The 25,268-nt window shown below is 44.8% G+C and overlaps 1 protein-coding gene across 3 annotated transcripts in view; it reads left to right on the top strand.

Annotated features, from left to right (window-relative positions):
* Positions 1 to 20,789: 20,789 nt before the first annotated feature.
* The window catches only part of GRHL2 (grainyhead like transcription factor 2), a 190,753-nt gene continuing 186,274 nt past the window's right edge, over positions 20,790 to 25,268 (top strand). For 2 of the 3 annotated variants that reach the window (XM_047783502.1, XM_047783501.1), the window contains exon 1: positions 20,790 to 21,154. In XM_047783502.1, coding sequence (XP_047639458.1) covers positions 21,135 to 21,154 — 20 coding nt within the window. In that variant the 5' untranslated portion in view covers positions 20,790 to 21,134. The remainder of the gene's footprint in view (positions 21,155 to 25,268) is intronic. The other variant, XM_047783503.1, reaches the window with a different exon arrangement.

Below are 25,268 nucleotides of genomic sequence, written 5' to 3'. Positions count from 1 at the left end.
GGGTCACTTTGCTGAACAGTAGCAAATTGACAGAACGCTGTAAAACAGCTATGATGGAAAAAATAAAAATTAAAAAAGAATCAGTTTCATACCATGTACCCCCTTCCTAGTCTTCCATAAGCCTGGCATTAAGTTTCAGGAGATGAGTGTGCTGGAGAAAACATGAGCATTTGGAGGCAAATGAGCTTGTGTTTGTCTAATCCAGGAAGGTCTCAGCAGGTGCCTTTGGGGCCCTATATTCTTGGCCTTTCCCTCCTTTCCCTGCACAGGCCTGTGGGTCTCAGATCAACCAGCTAGCTCCAAGCTAAAATCAGCCCAAATCTAAAGATATGTAATTATAAAAATTAAAAAAAAAAAAGAAAAGAAAGAAAGGAAAAAGGTAAAGTGTGGGCCAAATGAACAGCAGGCTGTCTTCCCAAAGAAATAAGCAGCCCGCTTGCCGGGAGGGCAGGTACTAAGGTCTAGGAGCGGAGGAATGAAGAGGGGAGGAGACAGAAGGCCAAGGCCCAAGGCTGCCCCAGGACCCCAGCCTCCTGCTCTAAATAAATAAACAACAGCCATTTGAATCTCTTTACTTCTTTCTATTCTGCGCAAGGATAAAGGCCATCCCGATGGTGTTTGGGACGCTAGAGTTGTATACAACTGCATTTTGTCAGTTCGAATAAGTCAACTTGAAGGACTCAAATTTTTCTTTTTTAAGCCTGAGATCAAACAGAGGTGAAGGAAAGCGGGGGCGGAGGTTAAATGGTCTGCTGGTGATGTTTGCCTTGGGTAACGTGAGAGGGAACGGAGGGAAAGCGGAACCACACCACCGGGCAGTGCAGGGTTCCCGCAGCTTCCCCAGCACCTTACCCTGAAGGACTTAAGGAAGTCAGAATTCCGTCTCAGAGAAGTTCCCAGAAGATGTGTTACTGAAAGCTCTTTGATGAACAGAGATGAACATTGACTAAAGCATCTGGGTCCAAAGAAATAATCATAATTGGAAAAAATAGCTGTAATCGTTTTGTATACTTACAAATGAAAAAGCAAAATGTATGGAGTTCCCCATCGTGGCTCAGTGGTTAACGAACCTGACGAGCAACCATGAGGTTACGGGTTTGATCCCTGGCCTCGCTCCTTGGGTTAAGGATCTGTCATTGCCATGAGCCGTGGTGTAAGTCGCAGACATGGCTCGGGATCTTGTGTTGCTGTGGCTGTGGTGCAGGCCAGCAGCTGTAGCTCCAATTCGACCCCTAGCCTGGGAACCTCTATATGCTTCAGGTGCAGCCCTAAAAAGACAAAAGACCAAAAAAAAAAAAAAAAAAGAAAGAAAAAGAAAAGAAAAATGTGTGCTAAGAATGTAAATGTCTCAGTGACTTGTACCTGTGATTAGCTTGTTTTGATAAAGTGGGTTTCAATAAAATGATCAGAGTGATACATTACTGATCTTGCTCGGATTTTTTTTTTTTCCCCTTTTTAGGGCCACGCCTGCGGTATATGGAAGTTCCCAGGCTAGGGGTTGAGTAGGAGCTACAGCTGCCAGCCTACACCACAGCCACAGCAATAAGGGATCTGAGCCATATCTGCGACCAATGCCAGAGCTTGCAGCAGTGGGGGAATCCTTAACCCATTGAGCAAGGCCAAGGATCATACCCCCGTCCTCACAGACACTATGTCTGGTTCTTAACCTGCTGAGCCACAGTTGGAACTCCTTGCTCAGATTCTTGAAGGAGGGCTTCTGGATTCTGAAATTAGTGTGAAATTTTGAGTTTCCCTCTGTCTGCACATTTCATGGTGTGCAGGAAGGCCAAGGTGCAACACTGCCATTCCCCAATCCCCAACCCTTGTCCTTCCTTTTAAGTTTTGGCTCCTGTGCTGATGACAAAGGGAGCTCCGAGAGGGGGTACTTTCCAAGCCAAGTTCTTTTGGTGCCCGGCATGGGCTGGAGTCAGGGAAGGAGGGGGGTTCTCTCCCACTGGAGACAGAGCGTCTCAAACAGAAAACCCTGCCTTTTCCTACGGTGGAAAGCCCTGGAGATACGGCTGATTTTAAGGAGAGACAGCAAGGGCACTGGCCAAGTTTTCTTAACCTCTCTTTATTTTTGGTTTGCATATTCACCAACAAAGATCCTCATTGTTAAGAAGGAGTCTGAACCCTTTACATGGGTTTAAGCAAAGTGAATTTGCTTTCTCTAATCCCTAGGAGGGAGGAGAATCAATATTTATTAAATTCACAAGAGCCAGGTCCTTTACTCATCTTATATCCTGTAACTACCCAATGAGGTCAGCATTATTAGTTTCCTTTTATACTTACCTGAAAGTAAGTTTCAGAGAAGGGAGGTAACTTTTCCAAGGTCACACAGTAAATCCACCATGGAGCCAGGTTTCAAGTCTAAGTATCCTGGGCTCCAGGAGCCTCCTTCCTGTTCTCAACACTAGCAGCCTCCTTTCTGCTATTTTCTCTTGGACCATCAGTATCTTCCTCCAATTCTCTTGCTTCCTGTCCTGAAGGGTGTTTTTTGTTTTGTTTTGTTTGTTTTGTTTCTTTAAACCAAGTATAGCATCTTCACCCACACTCTTCTTATTTCTAATACCGGGCAGTTGCTCCTGACTGAGCTCCCCAGAGGGCCTTACTAAGAGAGTGTGGGAATTTCTAAACAATTGTAACCTTGATGACATTTTGTGACCAGAAGAAAGGATAAACAATAGACTATCTTCTGGTATTTCAATCTGCATTTCTCTAGCCTTTTTTTTTTTTCCCTTTTTTCTTTTCTTTTTAGGGATCCACCTGCAGCATATGGAAGTTCCCAGGCTAGGGGTCCAATTGGGCATTACAGCTGCTGGCCTATGCCACAGCAACGCCAGATCCAAGCAGTGTTTTTGACTTACACTGTAGCTCACAGCAATGCCGGATCCTCAACCCAATGAGCGAGGCCAGAGATTGAACCCACATCCTCAGGGACGCTATGTGGGGTTCTTAACCCACTGAGCCACAACAGGAACTCCTCTAGCTATGCTTATGCTCCTTCTTGATGATGTGATACCATTTCTTTTCCATCTTAGGTCTTAAGGCTTAAAAGCTTGGGTCTGGAATAAGAGAGACCCAAGTTAAAATGCCTTGTGCGGCTTTGTATATGTGACTTCCGTTTGTACAATGAGGATAATCATGGATTTTTGTGAGCAGTATGTGAAATAATGCAAGCAAGGAGCTTCGAGTGATGGCCGGCACATAGAAGGAGCCTCTGTAAAGTTTCTCCTTCCACCTTTATTGTCCTCCTCATGCTTCTCCTCTTGATTATTGTTATTATTTTTCCTGGAAATAATAGGAGGCCATGCAGGGGTACAGAATTGTATGTCTGGCCTGCCAAGCTGCCACAGTCCCTGGGCTGCCTGGTCTCAGCCATCAGCAGGTTCTCAGGGAAGCTGAGCAGGGGACAGTGGTGGGGCCAGCCCTCTTGTCTTTGCCTTTTCTCTGGTTTCAGAGACCTCACTGGTCACATGAGTAAGAACTGGGGGTGGAGATTGGGGCCTGGGGGTGGGCAGAGCAGAGGGGGGCGCTACTATGATTGGAGCTTATGTCAAATACACCTGTATGAGCCCAAAGGAAATAATGGGGGCTTTGGATTTAACCAAATATGCTGGAGCATATTTAACCAAATATTGCTTCATTGCTTCTGAGCTATTTGTCTTTGGGCGCGTTATTTCACCTCTCTGAGTCTCAGTTTCACCATCCTCATGTTTATTGAGCTGTTACCATATGCAAAGTACCTTGTCGAGATAGGTAGATAGATAGGGATATGTTTCATATACTATAAGAGAGTGCTTCCATTCACATGGTCTCTGCAAGGTGTTATTAACATTCCAATCTGTTTTATGCCACTGATCCGCATCTACCTGTTTAGCAAATATCTGCAAAGCCATACACTGTGCTGAGAACAGGGCTACGACAGTGAAGCAGGCACTGTGGCTTTTATTCTGGGGGCAATTCAGGCATCAGCGGGTTAGCATGCCCAGCACATAGTGTGTCTTCAGAATGTCAGTTCCCTCCTCCTTGGCCCCAATTCATCCTACTGGGCTCCACAAAGTTCAACTACCCAGTTGAATCACATACAACTGACATTTTGGAAGTTCCTGTTGTGGCTTAGCAGGTTATGAACCTGACTAGTAGCCAAGAGCATGCAAGGTTGATCCGTGGCCCTCGCTCAGTGGGTTTAAAAATCACACATTGCCGTGGCTGTGGTGTAGGCCAGAAGCTGCAGCTCTGACTGGACCACTAGGCTAGGAACTCCCATATGCTGCAGGTGTGAAACTAAAAAGCAAAAAAAAAATTGATATTTTTATAATAAAAAATGGTTAAAAAGTGGCAATTGCCTACGTTCCAACATAACATAGAAGGGAGAGGGCCTGCCTGGGTAAAATAGGAGCAGCAACTTCCCAGTGCCAGCTTGAGTGAGCTTCTGTTTTTCTTGACTTCCCAGGAAGGCCGTTCCATCTCTTGCTTTGTTAAATCCAGCTCCAAAAGCAAGGCTCTAAAAACACTGTTGAATGCTCACCAAGGTAGAAAACCAGAGCCCAGCAGTAGCGTCCCTCCCTGGGAGCTAAAGCCTGGGAACAAGGGGGCCCAAGAGAGCAGCAGAGGAGGCTGGCGGGCCCCTGCCCACTGGACAGACCTGTGGCATCCACCAGCCTCAACCTGGAGCAGGGCCCCGCTGCCGGCCTCCCTTTTTCCCTGTAGCCAATCCAACAAGAGATAAGACTCAAGGTGAAAATACTCCCAGTTGGAGCCCAGGCAACGAACAGACAAGGGGGATGCCCAGAAGAAGTGTACGCTGCCCAAAGGTCATGCTCCCTTTGCCAAAATCGGGCAGGCAAGGAATTCAACGCTATTAACATCTAAATGCCTCTGAACACCTATCTGACTATCCCATCTCAACACTAGCTGTTCTCAAGGATAATTATCAATGCCTTACCCCTGTGAATTAGGATGACAGTATCCAGTGTAAGTGAAATCTTTGCTAATTTCAACTGTGTACAAGGAAGAGCCTTTTTTTCTGCCCCATTCCTTTTTTTTTTTTTTTTTTCCTATCTCTTCCCCCATCCCCACCAGCCCCCGAGGGTTTTTGGACTGAATTTACTCTGGTTCCTGAAGTGTGGAAAAAGTAAACAAGATTCTGTTTGGATTCAACTCTTCAGTTTCTCTGCACTAAAACACACAAAAGTATAGGAAAGTTATCCCAAGGAAGAGAATTGCCCTGCCGTGTGGTAATAGTTTCAGAAAATGTTATAGAACAAAAAATCCAGAGGTTTTATAATTAAAGAGGTTGGCAGTGGGGAGGGGGGTGTCAGAGACATTGTTGGGCCCATTTCCAAGTGCTTTGCGTTTCCATAGAAGGGTAAACATTTAAAAATTCACGTGGAGTGAATTCACGTTAATTTTAGCCAAGTGGGTATTTAGGTCATTAAAAAAAAGATTCCAAAAGGTAGATTAAATATTCCACAGGCCTCCATCAAATATTGATACAAGAACTTAAAAGAATCAATCTAAACATTCTAAAAGATAAGATGAAACAAAAATCAGGGACTGAAAAAGAAGCAGGAGCACAAAGAAGCAAAAAACACAAATCGGAGCTCCCATCATAGCTCAGCATTAACAAACCCAACTGGATCCATGAGGATGTGGGTTCGATCCCAGGCCTTGCTCAGTGGGTTAAGGATCCGGCATTGCCGTGAGCTGTGGTGTGGGTCACAGACACGGCTCAGATCCCTTGTTGCTGTGGCTGTGGTGTAGACTGGTAGGTGTAGCTCTGATTCAACCCCTAGCCTGGGAACCTCCATATGCTACGGTGCGTCCCTGAAAAGAAAAGAAAAGAAAACAAAACAAAACAAAAAAACACAAATAGAAATCATTTGCATAAATGACCTTAGTCTTTCCTTGTGGCTCTTAGTGACCCACATGGAGGAGTCTAATTAGTAAGCTGACTTAGCTCTGAAGACTGTGCTAGGGTAAGTCTAGTTAAGATATGTCACCATACAAAGATGTTACATAGTTTCTGACTATATTCCACGCACTGTACATTTCATACCTGTGGTTCATTTATTTTGCTTCTGGAAGTTTGTACCTCTGACACTCCCTCACCAAATTTCTGCCCCACCCGTCCACACCCCTCCCTTCTGGTGACCACCTGTTTGTTTTCATAGATACAGTCATTCTTTACATTAGAAACATAGCAATAGTTTTTATTTCCATAGGGAAATAGACTTTCACAATTTTTTCTTTCTTTCCTTTTTTTTTTTTCTTTTTAGGGCCAAACCTGAAGCATATGGAAGTTCCCAGGCTAGGGGTTGAATCGCAGCTGCAGCTGCTGGCCTATACCACAGCCACAGCAATGTAGGATCCGAGCCACATCTCTGACCAATTTAGAAGCCCACAGCAAGGCTGGATCCTTAACCCACTGAGACAGGCCAAGGATCGAACCCAAATCCTTAGGGACACTGTATCAGGTTCTTAACGGGCTTAGCCACAATGGGAACTCCCACAATTTTATTAAAATAGGTGGTCTTCTCAGTCTAAAAAAATGTTCTCCATGTGATAAAGGCAAAGGAGCAGCAAAAATGTTAGAAGAGTAATGGAAGAGTGGTTAGCGATGGCAGCCGACACCCAGCCTGAGGACTGTGGGGACACAGAGCATGGAGGAGGCTGAGCAAATGTCACTTAGGGCTGTTCTGGCCACGTGGGCCCAGTGTTGCCAGATGGTCTGATTACTAAAAAGAGGCTGAAATCAGATTTTTTTTTTTTTTTTTTGCAATTTCTTGGGCCGCTGCCACAGCACATGGAGGTTCCCAGGCTAGGGGTCGAATTGGGGCTGTAGCCACCGGCCTACGCCAGGGCCACAGCAACACAGGATCCGAGCCGCGTCTGTGACCTACACCACAGCTCATGGCAACGCCAGATCCTTAACCCACTGAGCAAGGCCAGGGATCGAACCCGCAACCTCATGTTTCCTAGTCGGATTCGTTAACCACTGAGCCACAACGGGAACTCCTGAAATCAGATTCCTATGTGAAATTTCACTTAAAAAATACTGCTTCGATTAAAAAGAAATTGTGAGTTACCTTTGTGGCTCAGTGGTTAACATACCCAACTGGAAACCATGAGGATGCAAATTCAATCCCTGGCCTCACTCAGTGGGTTAAGGATCTGTCATTGCCGTGAGCTGTGGTGTAGGTTGCAGATGCGGCTCAGATCCAGTGCTGCTGTGGCTGTGGTGCAGGCAGGCAGCTGTAGCTCCGATTTGACCCCTAGGCTGGGCACGTCCATATGCCAAGAGTACGGCCATAAAAAGCAAATAAAAAGAAAGAAAGAAAATCACTGAGTATATCAACAAAACACATTTTTGGCAGAGTCCTCCCCAACACCCTCAAGGGCCACAAGTTTGTCTATTATCAGAAACAACAGGGAGCTTCTGGGGGGGTTGGATGCAGATGGCTACTGGTGTCATGGAATCTGTTGGGAGAGCACTGGACCGTCTTAGGGACAGGCTGTCTTCCTTTCTAGGGGTTGAGACGCCTGGTCAGGGAACAGAGCTGGTCTGATCCTGGCTAAGGACCTATTTTGCTTTTGTCCTGGCAGAAAAGCAAAAAAAAAGGAGTTCCTGTTGTGGCTCAACAGAAATGAATCTGATTAGTATCCATGAGGATTTGGGTTTGATCCCTGGCCTCACTCAGTGTGTTAAGGATCCAGCATTGCCATGAGCTGCGGTGTAGGCCGAAGATGTGGCTTGGATCCTGCGTTGCTGTGACTGTGGTGTAGGTGGGCAGCTGTAGCTCTGATTCAACCCCTAGCCTGGGAACTTCCAAATGTTGCAGGTGGGGCCCTAAAAAGACCAAAAAAGAAAAAAAAAAGTGTAAAAAAAAAAGTCACCCACCACCCAGGAGCTGGTGACTCCCCAGTGCTTTCTCCAAGATTCCAAGCTGACCAAGTCTACTCTCAGACTTCCTTTCCCTCAATTCTTTCCCTCCCAATCTGCCCATTCTTACTGCTTCCATTTTTTATTTTATTTATTTATGGTTTTTTGGGGTCACACCTGCAGCATATGGAGGTTCCCAGGCTAGGGGTCCAATTGGAGCTGTACCCACTGGCCTACACCACAGCCACAGCAACATGGGATCCGAGCCATGTCTGTGACCTACACCACAGCCCACAGCAATGCTGGATCCTTAACCCACTGAGCGAGGCCAGGGATTGAACCCACATCCTCATGTACGCCAGTCGGGTTTGTTAACTGCTGGGCCATGATGGGAACTCCATTGCTTCCATTTTTCAAACTAGAGAGGTTCGGCTTCAGTTCAGGTTCTGTAGATTGGTAGAACTTGGTAAATTCTCCCAGCTGAAGGACATGGCTAAATGGCTGAAACAAGGAACAATATTAACTAAACCAGAAAGGCAGAATGTCTGGGATAAAATACGGGGGCCAGGAAAAAAAAAAAAAAAAAGAATTTCACGTACTGTGGAGAATTTCTTGCTGAAGGTTATCAAACAGGAAAGGAGCAGTCTTGTGATATGAGGCAATTTAAACATGATTTTCCAGGTTAAAGACATTTTTAAGTATTTTGAGGCATCAACAATGAGCACGCCTCATTAAAAATCTCAGAGAGAACATTCTGTGCTGCTGTAGCCCCGCCGTGGTCTCTGGGTTCTCATTTTAGCATTTTCCCTTGGGTGAATGTCACTCTTCTCGGTTTATTTATATTTCATTTAGACCATCAAAGCAATAAAAATCCCCAAAATAGACAGAGATGCTCTGATGATCAATGGGATACATGAAAATCATTTTAATATAAAGGTAACAGTGAAGAAGGTGGCATTAATATAATACCCCACCACCACCCTCTTAGTCACTCCATCAACCCAGTTTGTGCTATTTCCCTCAAGAACATGCCAAAAGTATCTTTCTTCTGTGAAGCTATTCCTGACTAAATCTACCACATCTTGCTACAGGAAGATCATCACATTTAAAGCTAGCAGGTGGCGTGATAAAGACTTTGAAATAAGACTTTGGGAGTTCCTGTCATGGCGCAGTGGAAAATGAATCTGACTAGGAACCATGAGGTTGTGGGTTTGATCCCTGGCCTCGCTCAGTGGGTTAAGAATCTGGCGTTGCTGTGAGCTGTGGTGAAGGTTGCAGATGTGGCTTGGATCTTGCATTGATGTGGCTGTGGCTGTGGCTGTGGCTGGCAGCTGTAGCTCTGATTAGACCCCTAGCCTGGGAACCTCCATATGCCGCAGGTGTGACCCTAAAAAGGAAAAAAAAAAAAAAAAGGACTTTGAATTAGACTTTGCAAATAAAGATTTGAATCCCAGATCTGCTAGATACATTATCCAAAATGGAAGTCAAATTTATCATCTGTATTATAAAATTATTAGTACTGTGGTATCACTGTTCACATTTTTTTTTTTTTTTTTTTAGTCCAAGGCCAATCTCCCACTACTTTCTTGTTAAGACAACCCAGATCTCTTCAAATATTGAGTGGAGATTTTTTGATCTCATGGGAGGTGGATCCAGCTCCTGATCTATGCTGGTCATGTGACCCAGCTCTGGCCAATGAGATCTAAGAGGAAGCTGGATGGGGGCCTCTGGGAAAGATGTTCATCCCTGAGGTGGGTGCTCTGTCTACCTTCTTCCTGTTTTCAGACTTCGTTGTATAAGAACATGACAATTTTTACTGTGGGAGGCAGATGAGTACAAAGACACTGATCCAGAGCTCCGAGTTAGGAAGCTGCTAATCAAATGTCAGTAATGCTATAAAGCACTGGAAAAATAGTGATGAACCAGTAAGAGGCATCAACTCTGCCTGCTCAGAGTCTAGTGGAAGGCTATGGTCAATGATTCAATACCACACAAGTAAATATGAAACTACAACTGTGATAAGTGTTTCCAAGAAGAGGAGCACATTGCTGCATTAATAAATCATGCAGTGGAGTTCCTGTTGTGGCTCAGGGGTTAATGAACCTGACTAAGAACCATGAGGTTGAGGGTTTGATCCCTGCCCTTGCTCAGTGGGTTAAGGATCCAGAATTGCTGTGAGCTCTGATCCTGCGTTGCTGTAGCTCTGGCGTAGGCCAGTGGCTACAGCTCTGATTGGACCCCTAGCCTGGGATCCTCCATATGCTGCGGTAGTGGCTCAAGAAAAGGCAAAAAGACAAAAAATCAATCAATCAATCGTGGAGAAATGTATCTTCCAAATATCCCTATACCGAAACTGGGAGAGCCAAAGATGCTTCTCTGCGGATGAGATGATTGGGGGAGTTCCCACTATGGCGCAATGGGATCAGCGGCATCTTTGGAGCTCTGGGATGCAGGTTCGATCCCCAGCCCCACACAGTGGGTTAAGTAGCCAGCATTGCTGCAGCTTGCAACTGTGGCTCAGATCCGATCCCTGGTCCAGGAACTCCTTATGCCACGTGGTGGCCAAAAAGGGGAAAAAAAAAAAAAAGAGAGAGAGAGGTATTGGAGCACTGATCTGAAGGAAGCTTAGGAGCTAGACGGATGAGGGACAAAAGAGAACAAGAGTTTTAGGGAGACAGAAGAGCAAATGCAGGCTTAAGTTCAACAAGAGGCTAATCAATTCGTGTTTCAGAAACTTCTTTAACGCAGGTTATGGGTAAGAAGGAAAATATGTGTGAAATCACATTTTAATTTTTAAAATCTAATAGAACAAAAACAACAACAAAATAGAGAGTAAAAGAGAAAAAATAAGAAAATTTCAGGATCAGTTAAGAAGGTCTGATATATGACTAAGTGGTGTTTCAAAAAAAGAGAAATGGAAAAATGTTGGGAGGAAAATTATCGGAGAAAAGATAAATATGATTTTTTAAGATCTCAAATATTAAAAGACTTCTGATTAGGAGTTCCCTTCGTAGTTCAGCGGTGAACAAAATCGACTAGGAACCATGAAGATGGAGGTTTGATCCCTGGCCTTGCTCAGTGGGTTAAGGATCCCTGGCCTTGTTGCCATGAGCTGTGGTGTAGGTCGCAGAAGCAGCTCGGATCCTGCGTTGCTGTGGCTGTGGTGTAGGCCGGCAGCTGCAGCTCCGATTCGACCCCTAGCTTGGGAACCTCCATATGCTGCAAGTGTGGCCCTAAAAAGCAAAAAAAAAAAAAAAAATTCTGATTGATATGAGCCACCTAGTGCTCAGCACAGTGGGTTCTAAATGATGTAAACTGAAGCAGTTATCATAAAACATCTGGGCTGACCTTTCTAGCGCAGATAAATGAAATGAAGATAAAATGAAACAAGCCAAGAGAAAACTGCTGAGACACAAAGGATCAAGAATCAGAATGTATTAGCTCATTCAACAATGTTACAGGGTTGTGGATATTGGGTGTGGGGTGGGGAAGTGCCTTTAAATCCTGAGTTATATGCTAGACAAGTTATTGACGAAATGCAAAAATAGAATGAAATTCAACTCCAGAAATTCAAGTTCTAAAAATTGCCTCTCTTGCACCCTTTCTCAAAATGGTATTAGACAATGTGCTCGATTAAGACATGTGAGAACAGAAAGAACCAAGAAAGAAATAGTCTTAAGACTCAGAGAAGAAGGGAGGCAACAGAGGAGAAAGCTGGAGAGATGACTTTGTTTTGTTTTGTCTTTTTAGGCTTTTCTCAAATGTCCAATGACCTCTAACCTATATCTATATTTAAGAGTGTGGAATAAAGAGATTTTTAGAACCTCTATTGTGAGGGTGGGGCTTGCTGACTGATGGATCTTGTTGAAAGGAGATCTGGTAGAGAATAGGCTTCCTTCCTTCCTCTCTCCATTCCTTTCCTTCCCTTTTCTTACTTTTGTTATTTTTAAAAATTGTATTTATTTATTTATTTTTAACTATTCAATGACTTTTATTACATTTATAGTTATACAACAATCATCACAACCCAATTTTATAGCATTTCTATCCCCAGTGCATCCCCCTACCCCCAACCTGTCTTATTTGGAAACCATTAAGTTTTTCAAAGTCTGTGAGTCATTATCTGTTCTGCAAAGAAGTACATTGCGTCCTTTTTTTTTGGATTCCACATGTAAGTGAAAGCATTTGACGTTGGTGTCTCACTGTCTAACTTCACTTAGCATGATAACTTCTAGGTCCATCCATGTTGCTAAAAATGCTGGTGTTTCGTTCCTTTTAATGGCTGAGTAATATTCCATTGTGTGTATGTACCACATCTTCTTATCCACTCCTCTGTCGATGGACATTTTGGTTGTTTCCGTGTCTTGGCTATTGTATATACTGCTGCAATGCACATTAGAGTACATGTATCTTTTTGAGTCATGGTTTTCTCTGGATAGATGCCCAGGAGTGGGATTGCTGGATCAAACGGTAATTCTATTTTCAGTTTTCGGAGGAATTGCCATACTGTTTTCCACAGTGGTTGCACCAATTTACATTCCCACCAACAGTGTAAGAGGCTTCCCTTTTCTCCGTGCCCTCTCCAGCACTTACTGTTTGTAGACGTTTCGTTAATGGCTATTCTGGCTGGTGTAAGGTAGTACTTTGGAGTGGTTTTGACTTGTCTTTCTTTCCTTCTTTCCTTTTTTCCTTCTTTCTCTCTCACTCTTTTTTCCTGATTGGGGATACATCCACATCATTATCTATCAATCTTTTCTCTAGGACATCATCATTTCATCCAAAGAAGGATTCTCTGCTCTCCTACCTTGAGGAGAGGCATGGCTAGTAGTGGTATAAGCTTGGTTCTTGGCTCACTGGGCTGGGTAGAAGAAGCTAGGAGATGGTATCTCACCGATTAGCAGATGGCCTTCACATACTCTCCTTGTTATAGGTCCAATGCCTCACTCCTGATGGTTCCCTTGATGTCTTCCTGGTTTATCATTTCATCCAAAGAAAGATTCAAGTGTCTTGTCTAGCAGACACTTCTGTCTCCTGCCAGCATGGAGGCGGGATGGTATTATGCACTGAATTGTGATCCCCCTAAATTCATATGTTGAGGTTCTCAGTAGAGTCACATTTCATGTTACTGTGCTTTGCACATTTTTTTTTTCAACAAGTTGAAGTTTCGTGGCAACCCTGCATCAGACAAGTCTGTTGGCACTGCTTTTCCAACATCATTTGCTCACTTCACATCTCTGTGTCACCTTTTGACAATTTTTGCAGTATTTAAATCTTTTTCATTATTATTAGATTTGTTGCAGTGATCTGTGATGTTACTATTGTAATTGTTTCAGGGCACCATGGACTGCACTCATATAAGACAGTAAACTTAAGCGATAAATATTGTTTGTGTTCTGACTATTCCACCAAGTTGTGTCCCCATCTCTCTCCCTCTACTCAGGCCCCCCTTTTCCCTGAAACACAACAAAATTGTGATTAGGCCAAGTCATAACTCTACAATTGCCTTTAAGTATTCAAGTGAAAAGAAGAGTCACCTGAGTCTCATTTTAAATAAAAAGCTAGGGAGTTCACATTGTGGCTCAGCATTAATGAACCCGACTAGTATCGATGAGGATATGGGTTCGATCCCTGGCCTTGCTCAGTGGGTTAAAGGATCTGGCGTTGCCGTGAGCTGTGGGGTAAGTTGCAGATGCGGCTCAGATCCCTTGTTGCTGTGGCTGTGGTGTAGACCAGCAGCTGTAGCTCTGTTTCGACCCCTAGTCTGAGAACTTCCATATGCCGCAGGTGTAGCCAAGAAAAAAAAAAAGGGTAAAAATGACTAAACTCAGTGAGGAAGGCATGTAAAAGCAGAGTCAGGTCAAAAACTAGGCCTCTTATGCCAGTTAGCCAAGGTGTATATGAAAAGAAAAAGTACCCACAGGAAATTAAAAGTGCTACCCCAGAGTTCCTCTTGTGGCTCAGTGGCAACAAATCTGACTAGGATTCATGAAGATGTGGGTTCGATCCCTGGCCTTGCTTAGTGGGTTAGGGATCTGGCATTGCCATGAGCCTGTGGTATAGGTCGCAGGTGTGGCTTGGCTCCCGAGTTGCTATGGCTGTGGCATAGGCCAGTAGCTGCAGCTCCAATTCCACCCCTAGCCTAAGAGCTTCCATATGCCATAGGTGTGGCTCTAAAAAAGAAAAAAAACAAATGAGGTCACATGGGTGGTCCTAATTAATATCACTGGTGTCCTTAAAACAGGAGAAGACTGGGACCCAGATGTGTATGGTCATCATGAAAAGCCTAGGTAAGGAGACAGCCAGTGATGGCCACCTGGAAGCCACGCAGAGAGGCTTCAGAATGAATTCACCCCTGCCAAAACCTTAAGCCTCTAGAACTGTGAGAACATAAATTTCTGTTGTTTCATCCACACAATCTGTGGTGCTTTGTCATGGCAGCCCTAACAAATTAATACAGCTGGGAACTCGATTATGCCAGGTGGACCTGGGGACCTAGGTGGGGTCTAACAGCTTTGAATTGAGATTTTGAATCGACGCCTCTGCTTTGAGCCCCACAACTCCCACCTTCCATGATAATTGGAAATTTGATCTTCTGTGCCTTTCTGAGGTTCTACAGGCTAAAGAGGCTTGACCTTCAGAGTCTACAGAGGCTCAGGTTCATCTTTCTCAGCTCAGCTAAAGCAGTTCCTACTTCATTAGTCACTTTTCACTTTTTTCCACTTTGCACTTTCCAAATTTTGTTGTCATTTAAAACCACCTAATCTCCTCTCTTATTCATCCATCAGTGGGACTTTAGGAAGAAGTAGAGATAAAGGTATATATTTAATGCACTGTGTTTTAAGAGGACCATGCTTTCTAGCTTTTTTTGGCCACGCCCTTGGCATGCAGAAGTTCTAGGGCCAGGGAATGAACAGATGCCACAGCCCGTAACCACAGCCATAGCAGTGACAACACCAGATCCTTAACCCACGAGGCTAAGAGGGGACTATTTTTTTTTTTTAAATGTTTTCTATTGAAGAGTTACCAATGGCCAGCCTAAGAAACAGAAACCTTCACATCCCTGAAGGAGATATGCAAACCTCAGTCTACTAACTGAATGCAACACTGCTAGTTCCAGAACCTTCATGGAAACAGTAAATGTCAATGCAAAGACACAGAGCCATGCAACCATGAAAAATGGAAGTGGCCCCAAACTGTGCAAGAATTACCATTTAATGCTTGGTTGGTTACATTATACATCTCTATGTTGAATTTCAAATGAAGGCATTCAGGTACATTTCATTCTTCCCAAGCCTTCTTCTTGGGGATAACAGCTGATGGAACAACTTAGTGCTTTTATAGTGCAAACCAGCCTAGGAGATACCACCTCTTAGTCACTTCACAGTAGATTCAACGACAGACCTGCTTTGGTGGAAGAGGCAGCAGGCAGACTCATTCAGTTGATCTGAATCCCTTTAAAACTTGATATTTCTGCCCAGATGCCACAGAAATGGGATTCTTCTCCCCATGTTTCATTATAAAAGACTCAGCATAATAAAATGACAATTTAGCATCAAATCCTGAAGTTTTAATTTAGGAAAATGGGATTGGCCATCAAAATAGATGCTAAAGATCACCACTAAGATGACAATAGGAATAAACAATACTATTCTTCCCTGAGACTTTAACTAAAATTTTAATTTCATAAATGAGATAATTTGGTCTAAAAACAGCACTCTTTTATTATTAGCTTTTTATATGAAAAGTTACATTTTTGCTGTCATGTAAAGTGACCACCAAACTATAACCTCTGCTGAAACTCCTAAATCTATGATGAATACTGTAGCAGATGCCAGCCTAATTTTTTTTTTTTTTGGATGCACTAACTGCTCCAACTGAAGACAGTGGTCAACAATTATATAAATAATCAGTAGGTTGGGAATGAAATAATTCAGGTGTTTCTTTCTTTTCAGGGCCACACTTATGGCATATGGAAGTTCCCAGGCTAGGGGGCAGATCACCAGATCTTTGACCCACTGAGCAAGGCCAGGGATTGAACCGACATCCTTCTGGATACTAGTCAGGTTCTTAACTTGCAGAGCCACACCAGGAACTCCCCAGGTCACTGTGTTTCAAACTCTAACGGGCATCAGAACCACCTGAAGGGCTTGTTAGACCCACAGGCTGGAGTTTCTTGAGGCCTGGGCTAAGTTGGTGCATTTACCTTTCTCACAAGCTCCCAGGTGATCTGATGTTGATGGTCCAACAAGGGACCACACTTTGGGAACAACTGCTGCACTTAAGCCTTTATGGAGAAAGATGTTTGGAGAGAGAGTACATTCTCATGATGGGTGTGGCAGGGTTTCATATTCACTTCCAACTCTTTTGCTAAAAGAATCGAAACAATTGGGTAATGGAGGTAACTTAGGGTTGATGATTTAAAATGATCCATAAGGAACTTCTCCTTCACTAATCTAACCAAGCAACACAGAAGTAGGCAGCCAATCGGGGGATACTAAGCGAAATAATCAAAGCTGAGTCGTTAGGTGTCAGGGAGGAACAAAGGATTCTTGGCCACCACGGACCAAAGAAATTAAAAGTTTGCCCATTAATTCTGGTTTTGTTTGCAAAAACAAATCTGGGGCAGCGTGGTAAAGCCTTTTGGATAATTTTAGAAATAGCTTCAGATTAAAAACAGCAAATTATCCTGCTGTATAGCACAGGGAACTATGTCTAGTCACTGGTGATGGAACATGATGGAGGATAATGTGAAAAAAAAATATGTGTATATATATGATTGGGTCACTTGACTGTACAGAATACATTGATAGAACAATGTAAATCAACTATAATTGAAAGAAATAAAGACCTAAAAAAAGGGGAAAAAATAAAGATGGCAAATCAACCCACATTGTTTATCTTCCTTGTCTCCTGAAAAGGACAGTACAGGAACATAAAAGGATGAATCCATAGGGGCAAAGAGAAGAGAGGAGGGATCATCTGCAAAAGATGTATTTCAACACAATTCTGGAAGATGGGATGGGTGGAAGGACAGAGAATGGTAAAACAGAACAGCAGAAGCTATCCTCTCCTGTCATTCTAGAGGGCAGGACAAGCGATTATTCTATAAAACCCCAGATTGGCTTGGGTCCTGGAGATGCCAGAGATCATGAGAGAGAGAGAGAGGCACAGAGATGGTGATGAGAGGCCTCAGGATCCCAGCAGTGAGGGAGAGGCCGGGAGCTGAACGAATGTGTCTGGAGTTGTTAGTTCCCCAGGTCCCCGTCCCACTTCTCACAGTCAAGTGACTACAACGGCAGCAGGAGAAACAGCAGAGAGGCTTGTGCACTAGGCAGAAAAAAGGACGGGAATGAGGCACCTACAGGAAAGAAAAGAATGAGACACTCTGCATACTAAGCAGTCTGGACCCCTTCCCCTGAACTGTTTCCAGAGTACTGGCTGCCAGGTGAAGGTCTCCTCAGGCAAGAGGCTGCAGATATTTCTCTTGAGAAGCTGAAGAGCCCAGAAGAAAAGACTTCTAGTTTTTTTTGTTTGTTTGTTTTTTAGGGCTGCACTCATGGGATATGGAAGTTCCCAGGCTAGGGGTTGAATCAGAGCTACAGCTGCCTGTCTACGCCACAGCCATGGCAACATGAGATCCGTAACCCACTGAGCAAGGCCAGGGATTGAACATGTATCCTCATGGATACTAATTGGGTTTGTTTCCCCTGAGCCACAAAGGGAACTCCAAGACTTCTAGTTTCTGACATTTGGGGGATCTCCTTAGGGAAAGATGAACTTTTTACCTGATCACCACATAGCAAACCCACCAATGAGCAAGCATACTCCCCCGCCCCCCATGTGTAGTTTTCAGTGGGGTTTTATGACCTCATTCTTGAATATGAAGGGAGAGTCAAATGTTTGCAAACATTTCATGAAAGCCTCCAAATTAAGGCACAAAATTATGAAATTTCAGAATATTAGAGATAAAAGAGATTATAAGTTTCTAGAAGGGTAAATTCCAGTTCACAAAGGAATGGGAATCAGTATGGCATTAGAATTCTCAATGACAATACTGAATACTAGAAAATAAGAGTACAGAGTTCCCACTGTGGTGCAGTGGAAACGAATCCGCCTAGGAACCATGAGGTTGCCGGTTTGATTCCCTGGCCTTGCTCAGTGGGTTGAGGATCTCGAGTTGCCCGTGAGCTGTGGTATAGGTCGAAGGCGAGGCTCGGATCCTGCGTTGCTGTGGCTCTGATGCCCTGAAAAGCAAAAAAAAAAAAAAAAAAAAGGAAAAATAAGAGTAATTGTTATGAACTTAATGAAAAATTTCAAAGTAGAATTCTATACTTGGTCAAGCTCCTTCAAAAGTAAGATTTGAGGAGTTCCCTTCGTGGCGCAGTGGTTAATGAATCCGACTAGGAACCATGAGGTTGCGGGTTCGGTCCCTGCCCTTGCTCAGTGGGTTAACGATCCGGCGTTGCCATGAGCTGTGGTGTAGGTTGCAGATGCGGCTTGGATCCCGCGTTGCTGTGGCTCTGGTGTAGGCCGGTGGCTACAGCTCCGATTCAACCCCTAGCCTGGGAACCTCCACATGCCGAGGGAGCGGCCCAAGAAATAGCAACAACAACAACAACAACAAAAAAGACAAACAAAACAAAACAAAACAAAAAAAGTAAGATTTGAAAAAAAAAGCAAGAGTTGAATGAAGATATTTTAAGCTTTACCTTCTGTACCCAGTCCTAGGTTATTACTGGAACACATGTCATGGAAAGTGAAGTAGCAAACCAGGAATGAAGGAACATGACAGATAAGTGGGGTTCTTACTCTGGAGATGAAGGACTGTCCCAGGATGACAACTGAGTAGCAGCTCCAGAGAAGACTTATCTCCAACTGGTACAGGGTGGTGAACTTTTGGAGGGATGGTTCCAGTGGGGAAAAATGGGATTGATTGTTTGATTATTTGGAAAATAAATGTGATAGTCATTTGATAGATATGCTGTAGGAGTTCCCATTATGGCTGAGCAGGTTAAGGACCCAACATTGTCTCTGTGAGGATGTGGGTTCGATCCCTGGCCTCGATCAGTGGGTTAAGGATTCAGTATCGCAGCAAGCTGTGGCCTAGGTTGCAGAAGTGGCTCTGAATGGGTGTTACCATGGCTGTGGTATAGGTCTCAGCTACAGTCTGCAGCTCTGATTAGACTCCTGGCCTGGGAGCTTCCATATGTCATAGGTGCAGCGAAAAAAGAAAAATAAATAAATAAAATGATACGTTACAGAAAATAAATCAGGTTGGAAACATAAACTAAGTAAATAGATAAAAGGTTTTTATAAGAAAGAAAACAGCCATAGAACACTAGTTGGCTCTGTTGTGACTGGTATTTGCAGTCACTAACTACTTGCTACCCTCAATCTGTGAAAGAGATGTTGGAAGAATAGTGAAAATGAAACTACATGGGATTTGAAAGAGCTAAGTCCTTACCTAAGGCAGCAGGTGGTCAAAGCACAACATCTAAATGGATAAATCAAGGGCTAGCAGTGTAAATTATTTAGACATAACAAGGTCAATAACAGAATGGACAGCTAAAAGTGGAATGTGGTTAAGAAGGTGGAGGAGAGGTGGGTACTGCATTATTTTAAAGTATTGTACCATCTTTAAAAAGTAAGCGTGTGTGCTTATACTGTCTTTAAAAAGTAAAACATTTTGAAATTCACTTGTTGAGAATGAAACATGGAAGAGTCAAACTTTGTTTCATAAGGTAATTAATTTTCAGGAAATACATGATCCATTTAGATTAATCTAGAAGTTGTATCATCTCTCTCAATACAGTATTAACTTGAAATAAATTATAAGCTTTCCATGCTCTCTTTATTTCTGCAACTCATATACATGTGCTAGATTCCTGTCCGAACTTCTACAAACGCTCATTGGAAGCAGTGGTTGTAAATTACGGTTGCAAATGCCTGTTGTTCCCAATCAGGAGAAAGGAAAACTACAACAAAGTCAGTTTCATCCTGAATTGTTTCCATAGCAACCATATTAAGCTGGAAGGATAAAGCACCTTTGTAGTGGCTGCTTCTATTGAATTACAATGTAAATGTTGATGCCTGCCTGGTAACGTCAAATGACAACAGGTTTATGGGAGGGCATCAGTGGTGGTTTGCAGCTCTGGAATCCCAGGCTACAGAGTTGAGATGGAAGAGATGCACCTGAGCCATTTTCGTGTCTGTTCAATCAAATTTCCTCACCCCATCAAAACCATGCCACTCCCTATATGTCCAGCTCATGAAAGGATGCTCACCTGTGTGTCAATCTGGTAATCTACCCTTTTACACACTGAAACCCGAAGGAAAGTGTTTGTTGTGGATAAGAATGTTAAAAATGCAATTACAAATTTAACAAACTCGGCGATCTTTGTGTCCCACCCCCACCCCGCCCCCCTCGCCCTGAGCATAAAGTAAACTTCAGGCGGGTACTCTTTTGATACTGTCAAACACTGTCCTAGCGTGATTATTAAAAGCCTTGCGGTTGTATTACGCATGTGATTCCGGTTGGCTTGAGATCCCCGAATTCAGCTCTCCTTAGTCCTTCCGTTCCACCCACAATCCCTAGTGGTGGCAGGTGTTGCTTTTTTTTCCTGGTTAACTTCTCTCCCTCAAGGTCTCCCAACCCCCATCCCCCACCCCAGGCCGGCCTCCGAGAAGGGAAACGTAGCATGAAGTCTACTCGAAGCGCTGACCCTCAGCTCCCACGGGCTGCAGCGTGCCGCCGCTCCACTCAGGTAAACTTCGGAGTGAGTTACCTGCACCTGGAGAAGGGCCTTACCTGAGCGCGCCTCTGCCAATGGCAGCTCACCTGAGAGAGCCCCGCAGCCAATCACGGCGCAGCTCGTCCCTCGGGCTTGTACCCTTTAGTGAAAGAATTCAGCTCCTTGCGAGAAAGTTACCTGTGGCCGCCCAAGTCCGCCACTTTCTGCTCTGTGGCTGCCCAGTGCCACGTTCCGGGAGGACTCCGCGCCGCCTGGCCGCCTCCGAGCTCGGGCCCCATGTGAGGGGCCCCCCCTTATCCCACCTTTCCGGCTAGGTGAGGGCGCGAGCGGGCGAGCGAGCGAGAGTGGTGAGGGGGGACGGAAAAGCAGAATTACCTGTAGCTCTTGTTCTGCCATCTCGGGCGCTCTCACACACCTTCACCTGCACAGACTTGAAAGTCCAGTTTCACCAGAGGCTGAGGCTCCAGGAAAAGGGGAGCGAGTTCATTGGATCAAACATGTCACAAGAGTCGGACAAGTAAGTGGATCACACGCGCCGGCTGCTGCTACTACCACTTTGGGCTGATGGCAACTGGTTTGTTGTGTTTTTTTTTTTTTTTTAAGTTGTTTTGTTTTTTTGGTTTTTTTCCTTTCTTTTTTCTTTTTCTTTTTGGTGTATCCAGACTTTTCCAGATTATGTTTCTACCCTGGTTAAGGGGAGAAACCTTGCAAGAATGGAATGTTTAATACCCCCTTTGGCCTTGATAGTAAAAGTAGGTTTTCCTCTTTGCTTCCTCCCTTACGAATGATCTCGCCCCGGTCTCCCAGGATATATACTTGGATATTGGCAGAGGTTGGCAGAGGTTTTGGTAGGAGAGGGTGGGAGGCCTGTTCTTCCCCCCTCTCCTTTAGTTGCTCCCACCGCTTCAGGCTCCTAGGGCCCTTTGGAAGTTTAGCCGAGTTCCTTCGATTTGCCCAAAGGCCCTGCTGGAAAAGCGGGTCTTGGCGGCTTTTGTGTGAGCACAACAAAGAGCCTTTATCCTGAAGCAGAAACGGCCATCTTCCCGCACTGGGCCGGAGGGTGTGCGTATGCGCGCCGGGTGGTGCGCCCCCGACGGGAAGCGAGGCGCCGGGCCGCCGGGGTCTTGGGGCCCCCAGCGCAGTCCCCACCCCGCCCCCGGCTTCCCCGCCCCCTCGCCCCTTCCCGCCTGTCCCCGCATTGTTTGGCCACCTTAAGCAGGTGCGGGGGGACAGGCCCTTTCGGAAAAGAGGGGTGATTGAGCCGAGGTTAGGGTTGGCGCCTTGGTAAGGCGCGAAGGGGCGCCGGTGACTTATTGAGTCACCTCTGCCCGGACGGCCTTGACGCGGCCCCGGGAGCCCCGCGCCCTCTGCGGCCCTCCCGGCCCAGGCGCCCCGCGCTGGAGGCCGCCACCTCGGGCGTGGCTAGCGGGACGGAGCGGGTGCGCTGGGCCTCCCCGGGGTTCTTTCGCCTGGAAAGGCGAGGGGCCCAGCCCTGATTCCCGCCCCTCGAAGGGCTAGCTGGGGGGCGCGCCCGTCGCATCCCGGACAGGATCCCTAGACGCCCCGGAGCTCGGCGGCCTGAGCCGCGGGGCGCCGGGCCCGGGTCCAGTCTCGTCCAGGAGGCCTCCCTGCAGGCCTGTCCCCCGCCTCCGGGCCGGCTTTGTGCAGGCAGGGGGAGGTGGGGCCGAGGGCGGGAGCGAAGGGGAGCGGGAGGTGGGTCCCTTGGCCTTTCCTGGGATTCGGTGGCGACACTCCCTTCCCCCTCCTGTCGGGCGCGTCCCGGGCTGGGAACGGGCTGCGTCCTACTGGAAGTGCGCCGGGTCCACCTTTCTGCTTTCCCGGGTAGCTTTGCCCCGGCAGTGTGGCCACTCCAGGGACACCTTACTCAGGGCGTCTCCGCGGGGCAAGAGACGGGTGCCTCTCCTGGAGAAGTGGCCTGGGACACGTCGCAGATTGAGGGACCCTGAGGGGACAGCGGGCATGCCCTGCGGACCTGTCCAGGGATGGAGGAGACGATCCTCAAAGTTAAGCCGCGGGTGGGCAGAGCTAACAACACGGGCTGTCATACTTGAAAATGAAAACCTACGAGATAGTACTTTACCCACTAACGAAAAGCTAACTGCCAGCTACACAGCGGAGGGGACGAACTAGTGTTACAAAGACGCGAAGAGGGCCGGAGTAGGGGTAGGGCTGGGGAAGTGTGTGAATCTTTGAGCCTACCCCCATTCCCAACCCAAGTTCTCCTTGTAGCCTTCCAGAATTCCCTACTCGAGCTTAAAAACTTCAGTAGCCAAAGGCCGAGATGGCAACAGGGTTTTGTGGTTTGTTTCGAGCTTCATGTCAAAAATGGTTGCAAATCTGGTGAATGTTGGCTAAGACTTACTCTAATTCCTAGGTTAAATCACACAATTACCATTTGGTTGCACACTTCGTTTTGTGATACAGCAGAACTCAAAGGAGTTCGGAATGCAAATGGTTAGGTTTTTATTTTAATCAGTTACACCTAGAACGGATAAAGACTATTGAAAATAGGTTCTCCTAGTCAACACTATTGTGTTCACTTTGGTGATGGATGTAACTAGATTTATTGTGCAGATCGTTTCGGACTGTAAATAGACATCGAATCACTATGTTGTACACTTGAAACTAAGATGATACTGAAGGTGAGCAATAACTATCTGGGGTTATGTATAGTTACACTGAATGAAAGTAGCTTTTGTCTAGTTATGGTTTCCAACAATTCATTTTGTATCCAGGGAACAGAAATACCATCAATATCCCAAAGAGACCAAATACCCCAAAGACCCCTCTCTTTGCTTAGACTATTGAGAAATGCTTGAAATGAGTGTTTTCTGGATCATTTTTGCAAATCCTGGTCTAGTTTTCTTAATGTCAGCATTCCAATGGAGGCCTGGCAGGGGTGAGTCCGTGTTTCATGAACTTGAAGCTTTTGCAATTGTGCATGTTAGGTGGAAGTAGGGTTGAGGGCTCTAAGGAAAAGAACACGTGAGCCTGTTTCTGGGGCTTCCTGCCAGAGCAAACGGGGTTCCTGAAGCTCGATGGTAAATCCACGTAGGAGGCCTCTCTGTATTTTCTCTGTATTTTCTGGAACGAACGTAAAAGAATACACATGGGATTTTTTTTTTTTTTTTTTCTGTAAACCCATTAAAGTGTAGGTAGCTTTTGGATTGCATACGAAGATAATTCCAGTTAGCAAGTCTGGGCCGAAGTAGCATCATCGTTTTTTGTGGTTGTGAACTTTTCGGATTGAAACTATCTGCTTTTTATGTCCTGCCATGTTGATGCTATCACTATTTAAAACAAAGTATTTTTAGGACAGTTCGTACATATTTAAAATTTTTCTACTCCCCCTTTCTAACATTTTATGAAGATTTATGATCTTTGTCAACAAGCATGTGTATTCTAGCAGCACAATGATGGATTTAGAAACTCTTATTTTAACTGCCAAAATATTCAGAATGTAGATGATTTATTGGAAGCCCACAGGTGTTTTTCATACCTACACATGTTTTTGGACGACCTGCCATTTGCACCATGTTCAGATAGGTATAATAGAATAAAAAGATGTCTAAGATGGCCATGTCCCCAAGGGGCTTACACTCTAGTGGAAGATGAGACATGAACAGACATTACAGTAATCCCTCTTCTCTTGACCCACCACATGTTTGCCTTAGGACAATTGCCTTTAGTCATTCTGTGTGATATATCTTAAGGAGTCCAGCCACTATCTTAAAAAGGAAAATGTCCAGAGTTAGATACCTCAGGTGGAAAGGCTTTCAAGTAATAAGATGAAGCATTTAAATAAATTTTCTGCTCTTTAGAATATCTTTTAAATCACCAATATTGAGTTCATCATATCATCTTCAAAGCACCAAAAATACTCTCTTATTCAATGACCATATCGTGAGTGCCATTATTTACTGGGCATTGATCCTGGTATTGAGATTCATTAGCACATAGAACAAACTCCCTGCCATCATAATGCTACCACTGTAGTGCGAGGAAACAGTAAATTAACAAAGAAGTAAATACATAACAAGTTAGACGGTGATAAATGAAGGAAAACAAAGCAGGCTAAAGGGATTGAGAAAAATGAGGAATTATTTTATATAAGATGGTCAGAGATGGCCTCTCTGAGATGACCTTTGTGCAGAAACCTGAAGTGAGGGATCATGCACTGGAGATACATGGGATAAGAGTGTTACAGGTACATGGAAGAGCAAGTGCAAAGGTGCCCAGTGTGGGTGGATGGATCAGAGAGGCAGAGACACAGTGGTCCCATTAAGTAAACTAATATAATCAATTCTTTACCAACAGTCCAGACATTTGTACATTGAAAACAAGACATTATACTTGTAAATGGTCCTGGCTGTCAAGAGTGGGGTAAATAAAGAATTGGCCGATAGCGTCAATCTTGTCTCTTTCCCCAAATATCACCAGTTTAACGGCTAGAGTCTAGTGTTCTCTTCTAAACAATGGATTAAATCTTGCACACTTCTTAGAGATGAAAAAATGTACACATATTAGATGATCCCTGGGAATTAGATTAAGTTAAGTTTAGAGAGGTGGGCGTTTCAGAGCAAATACCTTGTGTACTTGGTCCCTCTTCT

The sequence above is a fragment of the Phacochoerus africanus genome, chromosome 6, assembly GCF_016906955.1.
Source record: "Phacochoerus africanus isolate WHEZ1 chromosome 6, ROS_Pafr_v1, whole genome shotgun sequence".
In the NCBI taxonomy this organism is placed as follows: Eukaryota; Metazoa; Chordata; class Mammalia; order Artiodactyla; family Suidae; genus Phacochoerus; species Phacochoerus africanus.
The sequence above is the reverse complement of the archived record's forward strand: the minus strand, read 5'-3'. Positions and strand labels throughout refer to the sequence as shown.